At 52.6% G+C, this 20,987-nt stretch overlaps 1 protein-coding gene across 2 annotated transcripts in view; it reads right to left on the reverse strand.

The window, feature by feature from the left end:
• KMO (kynurenine 3-monooxygenase) overlaps nucleotides 1-20,987 on the reverse strand; it is a 52,515-nt gene that overhangs the window by 8,127 nt on the left and 23,401 nt on the right. For both annotated transcript variants that reach the window (XM_039495315.1, XM_039495314.1), the window contains exons 3-10: nucleotides 19,913-20,010; nucleotides 16,606-16,695; nucleotides 15,710-15,758; nucleotides 12,005-12,092; nucleotides 10,713-10,878; nucleotides 8,719-8,790; nucleotides 6,931-7,052; nucleotides 1,704-1,851 (exon numbers count right to left, since the gene is read on the reverse strand). In XM_039495315.1, coding sequence (XP_039351249.1) covers nucleotides 1,704-1,851; nucleotides 6,931-7,052; nucleotides 8,719-8,790; nucleotides 10,713-10,878; nucleotides 12,005-12,092; nucleotides 15,710-15,758; nucleotides 16,606-16,695; nucleotides 19,913-20,010 — 833 coding nt within the window. The remainder of the gene's footprint in view (nucleotides 1-1,703; nucleotides 1,852-6,930; nucleotides 7,053-8,718; nucleotides 8,791-10,712; nucleotides 10,879-12,004; nucleotides 12,093-15,709; nucleotides 15,759-16,605; nucleotides 16,696-19,912; nucleotides 20,011-20,987) is intronic.

The raw sequence follows: 20,987 nt of genomic DNA on the forward strand, positions 1-20,987 counted from the left end.
CTGGATTCTCCAGGGACCAACAGGCAGAGAAAGGACTTTCAATTAAATAGCCCGAGTTAAAACTAACTCTGATCATACAATCATAGAATCATAGAATATCAGAGTTGGAAGGGACTCAGGAGGTCATCTAGTCCAACCCCCTGCTCAAATCAGGACCAACCCCAACTAAATCATCCCAGCCAGGGCTTTGTCAAGCCTGACCTTAAAAACCTCTAAGGAAGGAGATTCCACCACCTCCCTAGGTAACCCATTCCAGTGCTTCACCACCCTCCTAGTGAAAAAGGTTTTCCTAATATCCAACCTAAACCTCCCCCACTGCAACTTGATACCATTGCTCCTTGTTCTGTCATCAGGTACCACTGAGAACAGTCTAGATCCATCCTCTTTGGAACCCCCTTCAGGTAGTTGAAAGCAGCTATCAAATCCCCCATCACTCTTCTCTTCCGCAGACTAAATAAGCCCAGTTCCCTCAGCATCTCCTTGTAAATCATGTGCCCCAGGCCCCTAATCATTTCTGTTGCCCTCCGCTGGGCTCTCTCCAATATGTCCACATCCTTTCTGTAGCGGGGGCCCAAAACTTGATGTAATACTCCAGATCTGGCCTCACCAGAGCCGAATAGAGAGGAATAATCACTTCCCTCGATCTGCTGGCAATGCCCCTACGTATACAGCCCACAATGCCGTTAGCCTTCTTGGCAACAAGGGCACACTGCTGACTCATATCCAGCTTCTCATCCACTGTAATCCCCAGGTCCTTTTCTGCAGAACTGCTGCTTAGCCAGTTGGTCCCCAGCCTGTAGCAGTGCATGGGATTCTTCCGTGCAAACAGACAAGTCCCAGTCCTTGGGGAAGGGTAGGAAGGACTTCTGCCCCATAAAACTGGGTGTTCCGGTTCTGAGCAAAAGGCACTATGAACTTGTAACCACAGGAAAACCCCCGGGGAGGCAGTAAGGACTGTTCACCATCCAGAGCCTTTGTTGGAGTCAGGGGGTGCTCTCTGGTTGACTTATTACCATGTGTGTAGGGGCTTCTATTGTTTTAACATATTTTCTCTGTAATGCTTTTACCTTAAGAATAAATGTGCTTGCTTAGAAAGAGCTGCGCAGTAACTGAACTGGGGCCATTACACTGATTACCACCTCCGAGGAGAAAAGTAAGGGGAATTCACAGTGCAGGCAGGAAGCAGACAACCTGGAAATACCCTGTTCAGGAGGGAGAGAGACAGGAGTCTCCATGCAAGAGAGGCAACAGCAGATGTCTAAGAGTGGCTGCACTGGCTGGCTCAGAGAGGGAAATTCAGGTGCAGTTGCCCTGCACTGTGACAGTCTATCTGAAAAGGGAAGACGTAGCCTTCTGGCCTGAGCATGCATGATCAAATGCATTTCCCTACACCGCTATCCGGACATCCAGCAGCAGCTGAACATACAGGTGCCTTCCTCTAAAGGCTTGTGTGACTCTACAGGGAGCTGAAAGAACCAACCCACTTCAGAAAGGTCCCTTCAGCCTATCAGGGAATCTCAGTCTTGTGTGAATCCAGACTCAGCCAACTCCCCCTCCTCCTCCAAGCCTCAAACCCGGCAAAACCCCGGGCCAGCCAATCAATTGTGCAAGCCAATGGAACCAACTGGAGCTAAATGTCTGAACTCAAAAGCAATGGTGTTTTGGTCACAAATGATGCAGGACATTAGGAACTGCAAACTCACAGCGTTCATGCCTTGTCCATAGAATGGTACCACGGCGTGGGCGGCGTCTCCCATCAGCACACACCGGGAGGCGATGTGGTATGAAGAGCACTTCACAGAGATCATGGCCTGGGGTGGCAGCAAAAAGTAATCACGCTGCAGCTCCTGCCTGCAGCCAAAACAACAGACAGTTTGCATGAAGTGTGTGATGTCATCATTGGAGACGAGTGAATCAGTCATCAATGTAATACATAATGTGCCAGGATGTGAAATCAAACCTCTACCCTGGGGTACTTGTGCTGAAAGTTGTGGGAAACCTGAATAGCTAGATCATTAACTTCAAACCAGGCGATTAAGCAGCCGCATGCCGCAGAATGTAACGGTCATTTCATGGAGCTAACCTAGCCCTTGGCCCCTAGAGGGGTGTTAAGTAGGTCAGTCAGCAGGACCACCTGGAAAGGAGGCTGATTTCCATACAAGGCCAGACAGAGCCCCTGGAGGGAGGCGGCTGGGCAGGCCTGCCCCTGAGGGGATGGCTACATGATGTGCTGTGGTGCAGACGCTCGCTACAGCCATGGGAGGGGTGTTCTGTCGCTGTGGTAAATCCCCTCCTGTGAGAGGCAGGCGCTAGGCTGATTCTCTGCCAACCCAGCGGTGCCTGCTCAGAGTTACCTCTCGGGGGGAGGTTTCCCCGGAGGGACGGAGCCGGGCCAGCCAAGTTTCAGGTGGAGGCCAGGCCTGCAAAGGAGCAGAGAATCTGGGCAGGACTGACGAGGCTCCGGCCCAGGAAGGGCCAAAGGGTTGAGGTTTGGGATGTGCTGGAGGATGGTGAGTTGTGGCCGGGAGGGAGGGGTGCAGTCCCAAAGCTCAGGGAGCCTGAGAGGAGCACAGGGACACAATGGGCCTGGGAAGGGCTGCTGACGGGGTCTGGTAGGAAGCAGGGCCAGATAAACCTTTTATAGGCCCAGCACCAAACATATTTATGAGCCCCCACGGAGGCAGTGGTGCATGGCGCGGGGAGGTCAGTCCCCGGCGCGAGGGGCCAGCCAGAGGCAATGGGGCCTGGCATGGCAGGGGCGGCCCTGCCCAGCCCAGCGCGAGGGCACTATTTACACACCGGCCGTTGCCAGACACACAGTGGCCTGCCCGGCCCTGTGCTGCCAGCATGTCCCTTCCCCTCAGGGGGGCAGAGAGGAGCAGGGGAGTGGGACCCGGGGGGCAGAGAGGAGCAGGGGAGTGGGGCCCGGGGGGCAGAGAGGAGCAGGGGAGTGGGGCCCGGGGGGCAGCGTGGAGCAGGGGAGTGGGGCCCGGGGGCAGAGAGGAGCAGGGGAGTGGGGCCCGGGGGCAGAGAGGAGCAGGGGAGTGGGGCCCGGGGGCAGAGAGGAGCAGGGGAGTGGGGCCCGGGGGGCAGAGAGGAGCAGGGGAGTGGGGCCCGGGGGGCAGAGAGGAGCAGGGGAGTGGGCCAGGGGGCAGACAGGAGCCCTGGACCAGCCGGCGGGCAGGCCGAGAGAAGCAAGCGGTGGGCTGGGGGCACAATGCAAGGGGAGCAGCCCGGGGCCCGGCTCCATGGAGCCACTGGCACCATTTTAAACCCGGCACTGAGTAGGAAGAGGCCCAGGGAGGACACAGGGGATGGGTCTGAGGAGACGGGCAGTGCCTGCTCTGCAGGGTTCCTAGGCTGGAAGCCCAAGGGGAAGGGGGGGACCTGGGTTCCTCTACCAGCCACCAGGGAAGGTGGCAAGAAAATCCCCGATACAAGGGGAGAGGGACTTTTTAAAGCCCTGGGACGAGGTGTTTGGGGCCTGGCTCCAGTCCCTGCAGTTCTAAAACCTGATGCCAGGGTGTTGGACTTTCTGTTACCCTGAACGGACGGGGTGGAAATAAAACATGACCTGGCTGGACACCCAGTCACGAGGAGGGGCAGACCACTGCAGGGCCAGGGTGCTAGAGAGGAAAGAGCTGCTACCCCACGCTCAGCCACAAGGGGGTGCCCCAGCCAGGAGTCGACTCTTCCACAGGGCCGGGTAGGCACAATGGGTAGATAAGGAGCCAGTTCTGATTCTGCAGGAGAGAATCTGGCCTGGTTACGGCTTCCCTGATTCTTACGACACACCCGCCCCAGCAGGCGGCTCTAGCTTGCACCAGCTAACGGGACCCTATGGTCAGCTGGAACCCGTAACGCCCTTTCTGCTCTGAGCTGAGTGGAGTGGATGGTGCAGAGGGCAAGTCGGGAATCTTATGCTGTGCGGACTCTCTGTGGGCCTTTCCCACGGGGCCCTGCCTCATTCAGTGCTCAGGGCAGACCCGGCTCAGGAAGTGAGGCAGCAATTCAATGCTTTGTTTTACTCTGGTTCTTCAGTGTGTTGTTTCTGCCTCGTTCCCGGTGCACTAGTGCCCCTGGCTCTGAATACAGAAATAGTCATTCCCTCTCTCTGAGGAGCTTTCCTGTGCCACTTGTCACCAGGGAACCTGAGTGACTCCCCGCCATCGCGGGAGAAAAACGAGTGGCCAGTGTGGAAAATGTGCTCTGATGAAGTAACTCGCTCTCCCACTAGTCTCTAGGGAAGGCAGTTGTGTAATGTTGGAGACTGGTCTGTAGGTGGCAGCAAAGATGCTCACAACCCACAGACTTGGGCCTGGTTAGGGGATATTGGAGTCAGCGACAAGTTTCACATATTTCATTGTTCTGCTAGCAACACGGCCATGTCAGGACCAGCGCAGCGGTATTTAAAAATGACACATCTGATAATCAGCCCTCAGGGGGTCAAACTAGCCACCGAGCCAATGGGGAGCACGCAGTTAGTGGCCACTGGTGACAAGGTTGGTTTCCCAGCATCACGCAGAAATTCTGTGGCAGCGGCAGGGATGGAAGCCAGTTGTCTTAACCATAAGACTGTCCCTTCTCCTCTGGCAATCCCTGACTTATTCACTGCACATCTTCCAACTTCTGCAACAAATGAGACAGGGTCCTACAGACACCAGCCTCCTTCACTGCACAGCCCTGATTCAGTCCTGAGCAGGTCCATCCTTGGGCACTGAACAAAGCAAAGGTCTTGTTGCAAACCAGTATGTGATTATGTAATAATGCACATGCACAAGGGGGATGAATTAAGGTGGCTCAGCAACCTTAATTCTGGCATTTCCTGCCTTCGGAGAGCTTCACTTTGCAACGTTCTTTGGACATTGGTGGGTTTTTTATGTAATTGTGACAGAGTTGGTATCTCCATATGTATTGTGTTCTCCACTTGGTATTGTGTGCTGAATACGTCTGAACTTGCCCAAGGCAGCATTCCAGAAAAGGAGTTTCACAGAAAAGTCACTAAGACAACAATCTGGGGTTATAAGCTTGACTGGCTCTCAACTACTGGCTCACCCCCATGGATCAATGGGGCAAACCTAACTGGGGAGGGGGCTGGAACCTTCCTGCTGAGCACATGGTTAAAAAGCGAAAGACTCTGTTTAAGAGTGGGGTGCTGCCAACCACCACCACCTGGAAGCAGAGACACAGGAGAGGAGGAACTCTGCCTAGCCTGAAATATGGAGAAACCTCAGTCTCACAGGAGAGGTGAGATCAGTCTGGAGTACCTCAGCACTTTTATTTTCTGGAGACCTGTAACTCATTAGTGCTTATGAGTAAAATGACTGTGGTTAAGACAGTCCTTGGCTAAGTCCTGTTCCTTGCTTTCCTCCAACAGAATCATAGAATATCACGGTTGGAGGGACCTCAGGAGGTCATCTAGTCCAACCCCCTGCTCAAAGCAGGACCAATCCCCAACTAAATCATCCCAGCCAGGGCTTTGTCGAGCCTGACCTTAAAAATCTCTAAGGATGGAGATTCCACCACCTCCCTAGGTAACCCATTCAGGTGCTTCACCACCCTCCTAGTGAAAAAGTTTTTCCTAATATCCAACCTAGACCTCCCCCACTGCAACTTGAGACCATTACTCCTTGTTCTGTCAGTGCTACCACTGAGAACAGCCTAGATCCATCCTCTTTGGAACCCCCTTTCAGTTAGCTGAAAGCAGCTATCAAATCCCCCCATATTCTTCTCTTCTGCAGACTAAATAATCCCAGTTCCCTCAGCCTCTCCTCAGGAGTCATGTATTCCAGCCCCCTAATCATCTTTGTTGCCCTCCGCTGGACTCTTTCCAATTTTTCCACATCCTTCTTGTAGGGTGGGGCCCAAAACTGGACACAGTACTCCAGATGAGGCCTCACCAATGCCAAATAGAGGGGAATGATAATGTCCCTCAATCTGCTGGCAATGCTCCTACTTATACAGTCCAAAATGCCATTAGCCTTCTTGGCAACAAGGACTATGTTGTCCCTGAAGGAGTTAAGCTAGAAGCCAGAGTGACCACAGGTAGGTGGAGCTCTGGGGGACTCAAGAGATCTGAGGCACTGGTTCCAGAGGCTGGAGTGGCTGGAACCCAGAGTCCCATCTCTCAAGGATGGGCTCAGAAAAGAGATCAGAGCCTGGAATTGTATGTTATGGACCCAGAGCTGGGAATGGGGACTAGACTCTGCCCAGATCCAGCTACCTTGGAAGCACATGGGACCTTGTAGCTGGATCTGCTTGCTACAGACTGATGGTCCTACACTGCAGTAATGGGCCAGGCTGGGACAGTGACAGTCTAGGTTTTCAATAAAGAAAAATGGACAAAGCAGACATTCAGTCACGTGCAACCAAATGGCCCTCACATGCGTTGTCACCCAGGGCCTTCAGATCCAGAGCTCCGACCTCTACTGTTGAGCTAAAGCATTAACTGTTAGCAGTAGGAGGCTGGTATCCCTAAAGTGTTCCAGTCACCAGACGGGTATGTGGTATATCCCATGCCAGTGGATTACGTAACTGGCTGACTGAAGTTGACTGCTGGGAATCAGAACTCCTGGGTTCTGTTTCTGGCTCTAGGAATGGAGTGTGGTCTAATGGCTACAGACAGCCCAGCTTATCCCCTGGTGAAGGGCAGCCTGACCTTCCGACTTGTTATGCCCATTGGAAGTACAAATCAGCCTTCGGTCTCTTCTCCTACCCATCCGTCCTGCAATATATCTGGTGTCTAGAGAAATACAGAGATCCACTCCTAAAGAGCCTGCAATGTCCTGTACGTGTCACGTGAGGCAGCGTCCCTGCTGCTTCGCACTAGAGCATGAAGTCACCAGCCCCACGTGAGCACTCGAGTGCTCGACACATCCCTGTTGCTTTACGGCAGTGCGCTAATTAACGAACACCAGAAATAATGCTTACGCTCCTATGAGGGGAATTGAATCTGGGAAGTAGGTTTGGAAGAAATCCAGCACTTGATCGCCTGTCGTGAGCCGTTCAAAATCCTCGAAGGGCATGAAGAGCGTGCAGGTGAACGACTTATCCTGTGGGTTCAAAGGGACAGTCAAAGAGACCAGCCCTGCGCACTTGGAGATGCAGCACAGAGCTCAGCCGGGGACCCCAGCGAGGGAGGCAAACAGCCCAGCTTGGGAAGGGGCGCAGGACTGCGAGAGCTGCCCCGTTTCCCCTCTTGCTGTTGTCATTGATTGTTTGTATCCTCATCGTGCCCACAACGGTCTCGGCATGTGCCAAGCGCCGAGGAGAGGCCTGTCCCCGAGTGCACACAAGCCGCAGACAGGGAGGAAAGGTGGGAGAAGGAGCTAGAGCACAGATGGGTCATGGCCATGACTTGGTAGGGCAGGTGGTGGTGGGTATTGCTTCTACATTCTATTGCAGTGGGAAACCCAGTGGGGGCTAGTTGGTTGGGGGGCACTTCTGGTTACAGGGGAGTTGGGGAGAGCAAAGAATGGGAGAAGTGGAGCTCAGGGCTGGGATGTATCAGTGCAGGGATCAGCTGGTGAGGCTGGCAGGAGGAGGAGGCTGTCCTGTGCAGCAGGACGGGGGAGGCCTGTCAGCGAGGGGGATACTGGAAAGGCCCAGTTTGCTCGCCAAGTCCTCTGCCAGGAGGATGGGCTGGTTCTGGCTTGCACCTGCCAAAGTCAGTGTCCAAACTGCCATTACTTTTAAAGGAACAGGAGCGAGCCCTTTGCCTTTGTCTGAACCCGGGTTATGGAGCAGTCTCTTGGCCCATGTGCTGGGGCTGGAATCCCCAGCAGCCCCAGCTGTCCAAAGAACATTTATCACTGCACCAGGTGTACAAATGCAAAGTGCTGCTTGGACTTCGCTGTCTGCCCATGTGCATTCATGGTCGTAGCTTTTCAGGGCAGGAGGGAGCGCTCTAACCTTCTGCGGGGCACAGGCCATATACTGAATACAGCCCGCTGGAGGGCAGCTTGGACCTCGTCTCTGTCCTCCTTACCTTGGAGTCAGGGAACTGAACCTAATATCGTGTTCCATAATACGCCTTCTCCAGCCATGCACAGGTCGGCCCATGGCCGGTCTCAGCCTCACGTTCTGGGACCAGGCACCATGGCCAAGGTCACCAGAAGGGTTGGTGAGAGGGTCCAGCACAGGGCGGCAGCACAGCCGGGGGAGCTCTGACAGTGCGGGCATTTGCCATCAGGAGTTTCTAAAGAGGAGTTGGGTTAAAGTGCCGATGAGCTGCAGGGAGGATCCGGGCTGTATCTGCACGGGCTAGGTGTGTCCTGCCAGCCTCTGTGGGGCTGCCGTTTCCACCTCCACCTGTTCCTCCCCTACTCATGCATTGCTAGACCACTCGCTAGCAGTGTGTTATCCCCTGCCGACAGGCCCAGCTTTGTGTCAGTCGGGAGTCAGGCCCTTTCACACAGGGTCTGCACTCTCCTGGTCTGTTCCACAGAGGGTCAGATTGTGGTTGGCCTTTATGTGGGAGTGGTGCACAACTGGGAGAGGGCACGAGGGACCTCTCCCCACCCATCATGGCCCCCGTCAGCGGCAGAGCACGGATTCAGTCTGTGGGCCTCTCTGGGTTAAAGAGTGCACCCCGCTCACCATGGCAGTGCTAGGGTCTGCGTGTCTCCCCAAGTCCCCTCCCGGCCCCAGAGCTTCTGCAGCAGCCAGGCCTGGAGCCGTCCCTGTGCCCTGAAAGGATTGGCAGTGGTGGGTTCTTACCAGGTTAGGCAGCGCTATCATCATGAAGGTGTTCCTGGGCCAGATGTGAAGGTAATTCTCTTCCATGGCAAACTGAAAGGAAGGGACGGGTCAGTGTCTCGTTAGCAAGCCTGTTACCCACCGCTCAGCCCTGCAGAGAGGCAGGCAGGGCAGAAGGAAACGGCACCATTTCACAGGTGGTAAAGGCCTTAGCAAGCTGGGTCGTTTCCCTGTCATCCCCACCCCAGTCACTCCTGCCTCTTCCTTAGGGTTGCCAACTTTCTAATCACACAAAACCAAACACCCTAGCCCCGCCCCCTGCCCCGAGGCCCCTCCTCTGCCCTTCTCGAGGCCCCGCCCCCACTCACTACATTCCCCCTCCCTCGGTGGCTCGCTCTCCCCCACCCTCACTCACTTTCACTGGGGCTGGGGCAGGGGCTTGGGGTGCGGGCTCTAACTGGGGGTGCAGGCTCTGGAGTGGGGATGAGGGATTCAGGGTGCAGGAGGAGGCTTCAGGATGGGGGTGGAGCCAAGGGATTTGGAATGTGGGAGGGGCTGCGGGTTGAGGCAGGGGGTTGGCCTGTGGGAGGGGGTACAGGCTCTGGGCTGGGGGTGGGACTGCGGATGCGGGGTTTGGGGTGCAGGAGAGGGCTCCAGGCTGGAGGTGGGACTGAGGGATTCGAAGTGTGGGAAGGGGCTGCAGGTTGAGGCTGGGGTGCAGGAGGGGGTGTGGAGGGGGGACGTCCGGTGGGGGGAGCGGAGCAGGGCTGGCTCTGCCGGGGCGGGGGGGACCCCCTCCCGGGCTCCTCGGGGCAGCGCGGCGGGATCTGCTGTGACGGGGTGAGGACGGCGAGCGGTCCCGGCGGCGGGAGAATCGCGAGGTGGATCTCGAGCGGCTCCTGCCGGGCGACGAGGCTCTGGGGTGGAGCCGGGAATGAAGGGTTTGGGATGCAGGAGGGGACTCTGGGTTTGGGGGAGGCTCAGGGCTGGGGTAAGGGGTTGGGGCACAGGCTTATCTCGGGCAGCTCCCGGTCAGTGGTGCAGTGGGGCTAAGGCAGGCTCCCTGCCTGTCCTGGCACTGCGCTGCTCCCCAGAAGCAGTCAGCAGCAGCTCCGGCTCCTAAGCGAAGGGGGCGAAGGCAGGAGGCTCCATGTGCTGCTCTCGCCTGCAGGCACTGCCCCCCCAGCTCCCATTGGCTGCAGTTCCTGGCCAATGGGAGTGCAGAACCAGTGCTCAGGGTGGGGACAGCGCATGGAGCCCTGTGGCCTCCCCGCCGAGGAGCCGGACCTGCTGGCCACTTCCGGGGTGCGGCATGGAGCCAGGACAGGTAGAGACTAGCCTGCCTTAGTGCTGCAGCACCGTTGACGGGACTTTTAACAGCCTTGTCGGTGGTGCTGACTGGAGCCACCAAGGTCCCTTTTCGACTGTCGAAAACCGGACACCTGGCAATCCTACTCTTCCTCCATTTGCTATCATTAGTGCCCCGCCCTAGTGGTGGCCTAGATTGGCTGCTGACATCACCACCTGCTGGCTTCCCGCAGCCACGGCAGCACTTCCTTCCTTTTTCCTTCAGCACCAGAGACTGATTGCAGGAGCCCTCCCCCAAAAGGAAAGGAGCTGTCAGTTCAGTGAAAGCTGTGTCTAATTCCAAGCACTGGTGGGAGAGGAGGGCGTGCAGAGGGGCCTCTGTGGGTCCTAAGGTCTCCCCCCAGGGATGCTCAGGCATTGAGCAGAGCCCAAATACTCACTGTTTGCAAGTCCTGGGCTAGCAAACAATTTCCTTATGCTACCACCTGTTTTAAAGCTGAGATTAACTGGTTCTACCAGCTCTTACGGAGCCTGTGATAATCTTGAAAACAGGAACATTGCAGTGATGTCTGCCTGAGTCTGCAGGGAGCCTGAAATAACAGCTCTGAGAGGTGGGACCAGCCCCATCCCTCTCGATTTCTAGAAGGGTCACTGTAGCAGGGACCAGGGCGTTACAGCAAAGCACGGGATGGAGGGTGGCTACTTACATCTCCATCCTTAGGTGGGATGGTCAACTCCATGTACCCATGAGGAATGTACACATGGCTGTAGTTAAAGCATGTTTGCCGCATGAACTGCTTTCTGACTGTAGAAAAGGCTCCATCGCATCCCACTAGGAGGTCACAAGTGACTTCCCTGGGTGTTTGGTCAGGTCTGAAAAACAAGAGAAACAATTAGAATGAGGCTGCAGGACTTTGGCCTGGACCAGTGAACTCCCACAGCACCAGCAGCCAGGGTGGTCGGGCCGTTTGCACTCTGATGAAGAGGTGTCCAAGCACTCTTCTGGACTCCATTTTTTGGTTCTGTTTTTAGCCTCTAGGTGTATGAAGAGACTGTCTGATCAATGCAGATTTGATAGAGTTCAAGGCCAGACGAGGCCATTGAGTCTGACCCCCTGCCTATCACAGGCTGTTACATTTCACCCCGATACCTGTGCTGAGCTCAGTGACTTCAGTTAGACCAAAGCATTTCAGGCCTCAGGAGACTAAACTGTGCGCCCCAGGCAGTGAGCAGGAGAGAGCGAGGTGTCTCCTGCACCCGCGGCCCTGCAATGGACGAGGTGAGACATGCCCAGGTGATCCCCGCAGGCAGCCTGTGCCCCATGCTGTGGAGGAACCCCAGGTTAATAAGTTCAGGGGGTGGAGTAAAGACTTAGTCTGTAGGTTATTAAAGTTGGTGTTTGTGAACTAGCCGCCACAGCTTTGTGTAAAAGGCCTCTGTTTACAGGGTGACCTAGTGCTGACAGCAGCCGCCAGTGTTTCAGGGCCGTGCTGGGTTTGATACCGTATGTCACACTCAGCTAGAACAGTGTGTATCTCAATCCCCAGACAGGCACCACAGACACCTTTGTGCAATGGCCACCAGGTCCCCTCCCAGGAGGACACACACACACACACACATCATAAATCTGGCAGACTGGTTCAATGCTGATGATGCCGGGGTGTGATCCAAACCTGCTGGGTCACAGAAACCAAGTCACCATCTTAACTCGGGGGAGACGGTCTAGCCAGGACATGGACGGAAAACTAAAGGTGGCAAGACAAACGTGTTTGTTACTTGCAGAAACAAATAAATCCACGGACGTGTCTGGCTTATTGCTGATGAAGCTGCTTTGGCGCTTTTCAGCTCTTCATGAAAACTGCTGCAATGTCCGAGTCTTCACAAACCTGACATCAGATGTCAACTGGTTGTGAACGGACTTGCCCAGCTGTTTGTTTTGATTAATTATTAGGCAAAAGCTCTATGAAGAGAGCACTCTCAGGGATGGGGCCTGCTTTACCCTTGTAAGGTTAATAGCCCTGATTCAGCGTGGCAGTAGAGCAGCTTGTGTCCAAAGTACAACTTGGCATTGGGGTACTTCTCAGCAGCTGTAAAAAGAAAAGAAGTTTCAGTGTAATGGATTGCACACAGCTAGCCCAGAGAGCACCTTTCAGCTCTTTGATCAAATTAGATTCCTTCTACTTGGGAGGGGGAGAGATTTTATGGTTAAAACTTGTGAAAAGTATTTACTAAGTGCAATACATCCTGGCAATGTATTCTTGTTCACCGAGACAATGGTAATCTTCAGATACTGCCATGACTCCTGTCCCTGCACTATAGGAATCAGCACAGAGACTGGGCCAGTGTGATCCCCCCAGCAGCCAATGGGAGATATGTGCATGCATCTGAGGGCAGAATGTGGCCACCCAGCTGTATGGCTGACACATAACCACTTTGTAACATGCTAGAAGTATTGCCTTTTTTCCTAGTAATGTTGTTAAATCACTCCATGTTGCATTCCAAACTCAGTGTTCAGTTCAACTCAGTAGAATGCAAATACACTGAAGAGATGGGTTATTTAGCTTTCTTGTCAACTTTCCCCTTACTTATACACAAAGCAGATCATTAGGAACAGTTCAGGTTATTTCACCCAATCTTCAACATCCCCCACCATCAAAATCCCCTGTGATATCAGCAGTTTTTTAATGAATGTCTAATCTGTCGGCTCAGTTTCCATGTGCATCGGGATGCTGTCTCTCAGAGCTAGTGCTTTGGAAATCAGTTCTTAAAACAAATGTACATATCAGGGCCACAGAACTTTGTTTTAAATGCTGCTGCTAGTTTCTTCAATGTGTTCTAGGTGCCAAACCAGAACGCGGGGAGTTTGGAATCCTAAAGCCTACTTCCACAATGGCCACGGACTGGGAGTGAGAGCCTGGCCCCATAATTCAGGGCCAGATTTTCAGAGAGGCCTGCTAATTCTGGCACCCAGTTTGAGACAATTAGGCAGCCCCAAAATGAGGCATCCCAAAGTTTGTAACAACTTTTGTAACATTGGCCCTTACCCTCTCCAGTCCAAGTTTATTCCTCTGTCAAACGAGCACAGTATTTTCCTACCATAGAGGTGTGTTGCGGGGATAGGGGGTTAATGTTTGTAAAATGTCTTTCTACTTTCAGATAAAAAACACTCTAGATAAGTTTTAAGTATTATTCAAGACATGTCTTCAAAACCATGGAAACTTAACCCTCTTAAAACTTAGATCAACCTAGCTATGTAGCTCAGGGGTGTGAAAACTTCACCACCCTGAGTGCCCTAGTTAAGCCAACCTAACCTGTCACCCCCACCCCGCCCCTGCGTAGACATGGCTAGGTCAACAGAAACATTTATCTATTGACCTAGCGACCGCTGCTTGGGGAGCTGGATTGCCTACATTGATGGAAAAACCCCTTCAGTTGATGCAGGAAGCATCTATACTACATCTCTACAGCACCATAGCCTTTAAATTAGGGCTGTCAATTAATCACCATTTTAATCGCACTGTTAAACAACAGAATACCAATTGAAATGTATTAAATATTTTTGGATGGTTTTCTACATTTTCCAAGATATGTATTTCAATTACAACACAGAATACAAAGTGTACGGTGCTCACTTTTGCTGGGAGATGTATGGGTTAAGTAGAGACCTGGGAAGCTGCTAATGTGCTGGCATGACAAAGGCATAAGAAGGCTGTAGTTCTTTGTTTAATAAATAAGTTGCCATATTTTGCCCTTCCCTGTTGCCTGTAAGAATTGATAAGTGTTGCAGCTGCATAAAAAATGTGGGGATCTAAAGAATACCTGTTGGGTAAAGCAGTGTTATCTCCTCCTCCCTTCCTTTCCCAGCTACATAAACAAGCCCTGGCTTATGGCTTCCTCCCTCCCCTGAAAATTGCGGACCAGGGAAATTTGTGGCAACAAATTATTGCAAAGAAATATATTTTCAAGGTAAAATGCCTGTGTAATATATGCAATGCTGTGCACAATAAACAGGGTGGATTTATTAACAAAATGGGTGTTTTATTACTTACTAAGGGTTTTTGGGGTGTTGTAACGGATGTAGGTGTGTACATACTAACAAACAAAAAGAATGTGCTGTAACTAATTCGGTGCTTCCTGGACAATTGGGTATCGCAATAAAGAAGCCTGTACTCATATCCACCTCTGCGTCAACCTGCTCCTTCTTCTAACAACTTGATATTATTATTTTAATTACAAATATTTGCATTGCAAAAATAACAAACAAAAGAAATAGTATTTTTCATTTCACCTCATACAAATACTGTAATGCAATCTCTTTAGCGTTAAAGTGCAACTTAGAAATGTAGATTTTTTTTTGTTATATAACTGCACTCAAAACCAAAACAATATAAAGCTTTAGAGCCTACATGTCCAGACATTCGCATGGCACTGTTGTAGCTGGAGTAGCAAGATATTTACATGCCAGATGCACTAAAGATTCATATGTCCCTTCATGCTTCAACCACCATTCCAGAGGACATGCGTCCATGCTGATGACGCTCGTTAAAAAAAATAATGTGTTAATTAAATTTGTGACTGAACACCTTGGGGGAGAATTGTATGTCTCCTGCTGTTTTACCCACATTCTGCGATATATTTCATGTTATGGCAGTCTTGGATGATGCCCCAGCACATGTTGTTTGTTTTAAGAACCTTTCACTGCAGATTTGACAAAAGGCAAAGAAAGTACCATTGTGAGATTTCTAAAGATAAATACAGCACTCGAACCAAAGTTTAAGAATCTGAAGTGCCATCCAAAATCTGAGAAGGCCGAGGTGTGGAGTCTTAAAAGAGCAACGCTCCAATGCGGAAACCGAAACCACCAAAAAGGAAAATCATCCTTCTGCTGGTGGTATCTGACTCAGCTGATGAAAATGAACATGTGTCGGGCCTCGCTGCTTTGGATCTTTATCAAGCAGAACCTGTCATCAGCATGGATGAGTGTCCTCTGAAATGGTGGCTGAAGCATGAAGGGACATATGAATCTTTAGCGTATGTGGCATGTAAATATCTTGCGACGCCAGCTATGACAGTGCCATGCGAACACCTGTTCTCACTTTTAGGTGAAATTGTAAACAAGAAGCAGGTAGCATTATCTCCCATAAATGTAAACAAACTTGTTTGTCTTAGCAATTGGCTGAACAAGAGGTAGGACTGAGTAGACTTGTAGGCACTAAAGTTTCACATTATTTTGTTTTTGAATGCAGTTATTTTTTGTACATAATTCTACATTTCTAAGTTCAACTTTCATGACAGAGAGATTGCACTACAGTAGTTGTATTAGGTGAATTGAAAAATACTATTTCTTTTGTTTTTTTTACAGTGCAAATATTTGTAATAAAAAATAAATATAAAGTGAGCACTATACACTTTGTATTCTGTGTTATAGTTTTTGAAATTATATTTAATTTTGTAATTTTTGTAATATTTGAAAATGTAGAAAAACATCCAAAATATTTAAATAAATGGTATTCTATTATTGTTTGACAGCATGATTAATTCTGCTATTGATCATAATTAATATTTTAATTGCATGATTAATCGTGATTAATTTTTTTAATCGCTTGACAGCCCTACTTTAAATCCTTGGTCCAAACCTAGATTCTCTTAGGTAGGACAAAGTGAAAACAAGCTAGGAGCACTCAAAAAAGGCCAGGACACTTACCCGTTAGCAGCTCTTTGTTTAAATTTGCTCTGTCCACAGAGAGAATGTACTGCAGGAAAACAGTTTTAGAAGTGAGTATTTCTGAAGCATTTTTTGCACAAAATATTAGGAGGATGACATGATAGGCAGCAGTCCTGCAAACGTTGACATGGGTCCTTAACTGTAAGCACATGAGCTGTCTCACTGAAGACGGGACAAGGCTCTGAACCTTCTCCAGTTTTTCAAGCTGTTTTAGGATGTGAGGCCCCGAACTGTACAGAGCCTTCCAGCAGTGCTCTCTCTGCTATGGGGAGAAGTGAGGGGGCAGCAGGGCTGGAGGAAGGGAATGCTGGGTGAGGCAAGGAGACTGCATGTGGGGACAGCAGGGAGAAAGACTGGGTGGTGGAGCAGAAAGACTGAGTGTCAGGGCCGGTGGCTGAGAGGAGATGGGAATGGGGTGGGCCCACCGGGGGGGATCGCAAGGCATAGGAAATTGAAGCCACGTTTACACAGTTGGATTGTGAGAATCAAACCATTAGGACAGTTTTTGTGAGGACTCAGAGAAGTTAAAATATTTGTGTTTTATGATTGCAAAAAACATTATAATGTCCCTTGGCCACAAGATATATTTTGCACTAGAGGCAAAACAGCCAAAATATGGACTTTGTTCTATCATTATGGTGCTGAAGGTGCACAGTCCCTTCCCTGAAGGCTCAGAGCCCCGCCCCAGCAATGGAAAATGCAGAGAGGGGGATAAGGAAGGTTTTGTGCATAATTACTGTTAACTCGCTCCCCAGGGCATCCTTTCATCCACACCCGCTGAATGCGACCACTGACCATTACAAAGTGCTGTAACACCCATCCAGTGAATGTAAACAAAGGCCCCTCCCCCCAGGGCATCTGTGCAAGGAAAATACCTGGCTCTTTGTTCCATAGGGGATGGAATATGTTTTTCCTGAGGGCGTGTGTATCCTCCTGGCCCGCATGGGGATGCCTTTGGCCACAATCTGAAATCAAAAGGTAAGAGACTTCCATTACCTTCAGCTCCGCTACTGAGGGGCCAGTGTGTGACTCCCTGAAGCCCATTAAGTCCAGTGGGACCTAGGCCCAGCAAGTCAGGGATCCCTAATCTGGCCCTGGCAATGTGTGTTCTTTGATGGAGCAGGGAGTGGGGAGGAGTGACCTGGGGATGTCGCAGGGGAGTTTTACTGGGACTGTCTGCATTGGGGGTGGGATAGCAGGGGGTGACTTCACTTGAGGGATGATACCTGAGCCAGGAGCGGGGTTAGGGCCAGGTGACACCTTTGCCTGGGAAACTGGACAAAGGCTGAAGGAGGAGCTGGGGGAAGGCTGGGTGAGACGGCTGGAGGAGGTTTCAGTTGGGATCGGTCTGCGGAAACGGAGGGAACCCCAAGGCTGGAGTCTAAGCTCCCTCCCCGCCAGCAGGACCTGACTGAGGGGTCCTGGTTGTACCTACAAGCCCTGCTTGGGACTGTGTTCCTGTCGTCTAATAAACCTTCCATTTTACTGGCTGGCAGAGAGTCACGGTGAATCGCAGGAAGTGACCGTGCAGGGCCCTGACTCCCCCACACTCCGTGACAACTGGTGGCAGAAGTGGGATGTACTGCACCCCGTGGATGGCGCTTCCTGCAGTAAGTGACTGGGGAGCAGTAGAATGAAGGGGGATTGATGAGGACCAGGCGTGCTGAAGATTCAGAGAGGAGCAGTTTCAGGGGGCGAAGGAGCTACGCTTAACCCCTGGGAGTGTGACTAGTGAGAAGGGCTGTTGCAGTAACGGGGTCCCCCTGGGGACTGCAATGAGCAGGCTTGGGGCGGAGGAGCCTGCGGCTCGACCCTGGCACAGAGGTGGTGACCTGGAGAAGGGCTGGTGCACTAGGGGTTCCTCCTGGAAACCATGGGGAGCTGACAGCACCCAGGCCTGTGAGTGGCCAGCAGGAAGATGTATAAGAAGCACCTTAAGAGCAACCTGGTGGAGCTATGCAGGCAGAGGAGGACGTGCAGTGGGAGGCTCACCAAAGAACAGCTCATTGCCCGGCTGGAGGAGGGAGATCGCTCGAATGAACTGATCCCTGTCTCTGAGGGAAGCAGCCTGGCAGATGCAGCACAGGCACCAGTGTCTGTCCCAGCTGGGAGTGGTCAGCCGGCTGCTGAGGGCTTCCTGGGACCCCTCTTACCTATGCCTAAGGGAAGGGCAGTGAGGATCCCAGAGAATACCAAGGGCACCGTGACCCCTGCAGCCAGCAGGGGATCCTCCCAGCGGAGTTCCCCATCCCTGGCACTGAGGAGGCTGGAATGGGAGAGGGAGATAAAACTGAAAGAGCTGGAGTTGAAGCAGCAGGAACTGGTGGAGAAGGAGAAGCAGAGACAGCATGAGCTGGAGGTGGCAAGGCTGAGGAGCAGCGAGCCCCCGGCTGCGGTGAGTGATGGGGGACCCAGGACTGCATGAAGATTTGATAAGTGCGTCCTGGCCCAGCGTAAGGAAGGGGAGGACATAGATGACTTCCTGAATGCCTGCGAGCTGCATAGGGTTGACCCTGCAGACAGGTTCCAGTTTCTCACCCCCTTACTGGACCCCAAGGCCATAGGGATGTATAGCCGAATGAAAGGGGCAGAGGCAGGGGACTAGGAACCGTTCAAAAAAGCCCTGCTACACGAGTTTGAGCTGACTCCCAGGATGTACTGGAAAACTCCTGATGTCACATATCTAGAACTGGTCCTCCAGATGCGGGGATACGCCCACAAGTGGGCAGATGGGACCCAAACTAAGGAGGACTTGCTTAACCTGATTCTCCTGGAGCAACTGTCTGAACAGTGCCCATCCAACCTGAGGCTATGGTTGGTGGACAAAAAGCAAGGGGACCCGCGACGTGCAGGGCAGCTCAAGGTTCTCAGGTTACAGGCTCAGGTATCATCCCTCAAGTGAAGTCACCCCCTGCTATCCCATCCCCAATCATAGAATCATAGATCATTAGGGTTGGAACGGACCTCAAGAGATCATCTAGTCCAACCCCCTGCTCAAAGCAGGACCAAACCCCAAATGGCCCCCTCAAGAATTGAACTTACGGCTTCGAAATCTGGTATGACTACATGGCTGATGTTAGAAAACTGACGCAAGAGCTATTTTAGGGCCCAGCTCCCCCAAGTTCCTATGGCCATTGTGCCCTGGAAGGGAAAGGGTTTGGGCAGCCTCATTTCCTGTGATGTCATCATCCTTATTTTATCTCTGGATCAATCTCAGTCTCACTTTGGCAGAAACTGGGCATTTGCTACTGGCACGCCCTTTAGCATGCTAATCTCTGTGTTGCCTCTGCAATCAATGCAGACAGTCCCAGTAAAACTCCCCTGCGACATCCCCAGGTCACTCCTCCCCACTGCCTGCTCCGTCACAGAGGTGCTACGCTATAAAACTGCTGCATCTCACTGAGACAATTAGCTGCCAGCTCCTTCTAATAAAAATCCCTGGCAAGTTGGTTTGGCTAGAAAAGGTCTGTAAAGCCCCCAGTGCCTGTGCGGGAACACGAGCCAAGGTGCTGCACTGGGATACGAGCTGTGCATGACCTGGGCTCTATTCTCCCCTCGGATGTGAAACGGCACAAGCCGGAGCAGCGGCAGCTAGACCCCACTCCGGCGGGGGCAGGGCTTGCACCCAAGCAGGCTGTGTGGAGCTCATGGCATGCCACGGGCCTCAGCCAAAGCCCAGCGAGGTCTGTGGAAAGGCTCTGATTTCCATGGCCTTTGCAGCAGGCCCTGGGCTGAGGATTCAGCTCTATCCCTGGCTGTCTTGGGGCCTAGACCTGAAAATCAGCCCCACTGTTCTGCTCCCTGGCACCACTGCCCCCACCTGGCTTACTACAGATGATGCTTCCACTGACTTGCCCTCCCCCCGTCCGTCCTTCTCCTAGGGCTCTCGGCTGCCATGAAGAGCAAGTGCTGTCTCTCTAGGTCCCCTGGCCAGCGGCATGGCCTCAGCACACGCCTGCGCCCGGGGAAACGGGACTCGCCCAGCCAGGGGCCGGTGCCCTGCAGCAGAGGAGCGCCAGTGCTGATTATCTCAGGAGGCCGTGCCAGTGACCGGGCAGTGTTAGGCCTGTCCCTAGGGCTTCGAGCTGCTCCCAGCCAGACAGCAACTGAAATGAAACCTGTGCTTGACAAAAGGTCATCAGGCATTCGCTTAAAAATCCTCAAGGGAGGCAGTGAGGCTACCTGCTCTTCCATCCCAATGGCCTTGAGCGCCTGGCGTCCTCTGTGAGACAGTGCCAAGTTAATGCTCCGGCCCCGAGCAGCTCTGGCGACGCGGATATCTGAAAGGAAACAGCAGCTGCAGTTCGTCCCTTGGGCGGCCCCGGCTCGTGCGCAGAGGAAAGGCTGTGCACACGGCATGAGGCTAGCCAGGCAGGAGTCGAAGCAAAGCTTTACACTAGCCTCCGATGAGACCAGGAGTCTATTTACACACAGCTTCCACGACTGAGCTTCCTGCAGCAGCACAAACACTTCCCACCAGCAGCAGTCCTGGTGGTTTGCTCCAACGCCATCCCAGAGACGTGCTTGTGACCTGAGGGGGCTACGCCATGGCAGGAGACTGGCCCCCACCACACTGTCTGCCTCCCAGCCCAGTGGCACCTTCCCCAACCCCTCCCCAGGGAGACTCTGGCACACTCCTCGCTTCCTGGAGCGCAAGTACATAGCCTACTACGGACCTGACCTTGCCCCCTTTCCCCCAGCTGAGCAGGACCTTACCCCAGGACTCGCCCCATGAAACCCAGGGCCTTACTCGCAGGACAAAGGGCCACTCGGCGTGAGTAAGGCAGCAGACGCAGACTCCAGGGGCCTGGGCCCAGGCAATGGAAAGACTCCTCATCACTTCGAGCCCTTAAAGCATGCACGTTTCCCGCTGCTGTGTGAGGGGAGCCCAGTCCTGCAGCCCATGCTTGGCCCAGGTCCCAGTGGCTCCAGAGGGAGGTTGACTGAGTGGAGCTGGTCAGTAGCGGCCTGTTTTCAAGGTGAACTATCCTCTTGATTCTCCCATTGAGGAACCAGAGTACCCTCCCACCCCAGGCTGTGACCTTGGCTCTCTGAGGGTGGCAGTTCAGCGATGCTGGAGGGCCGAAGAGGGTGTGACAGAGATTTGGGGTTGGCTTTGCTTCACGAGTGTAGCTGTAATTTCAAGTCAGTGTTTTTGTGTGTGTGCCTGGTGCCTGAGCGAGGTACCAAAGGTGCTCCCAGACTGCAGCACCAGCCCAGCACACCCCGCAGTGAGTCAATTCAGCCATTGCTTTGA

Source organism: Mauremys reevesii, linkage group 11 (assembly GCF_016161935.1).
Source record: "Mauremys reevesii isolate NIE-2019 linkage group 11, ASM1616193v1, whole genome shotgun sequence".
NCBI lineage: Eukaryota > Metazoa > Chordata > Testudines > Geoemydidae > Mauremys > Mauremys reevesii.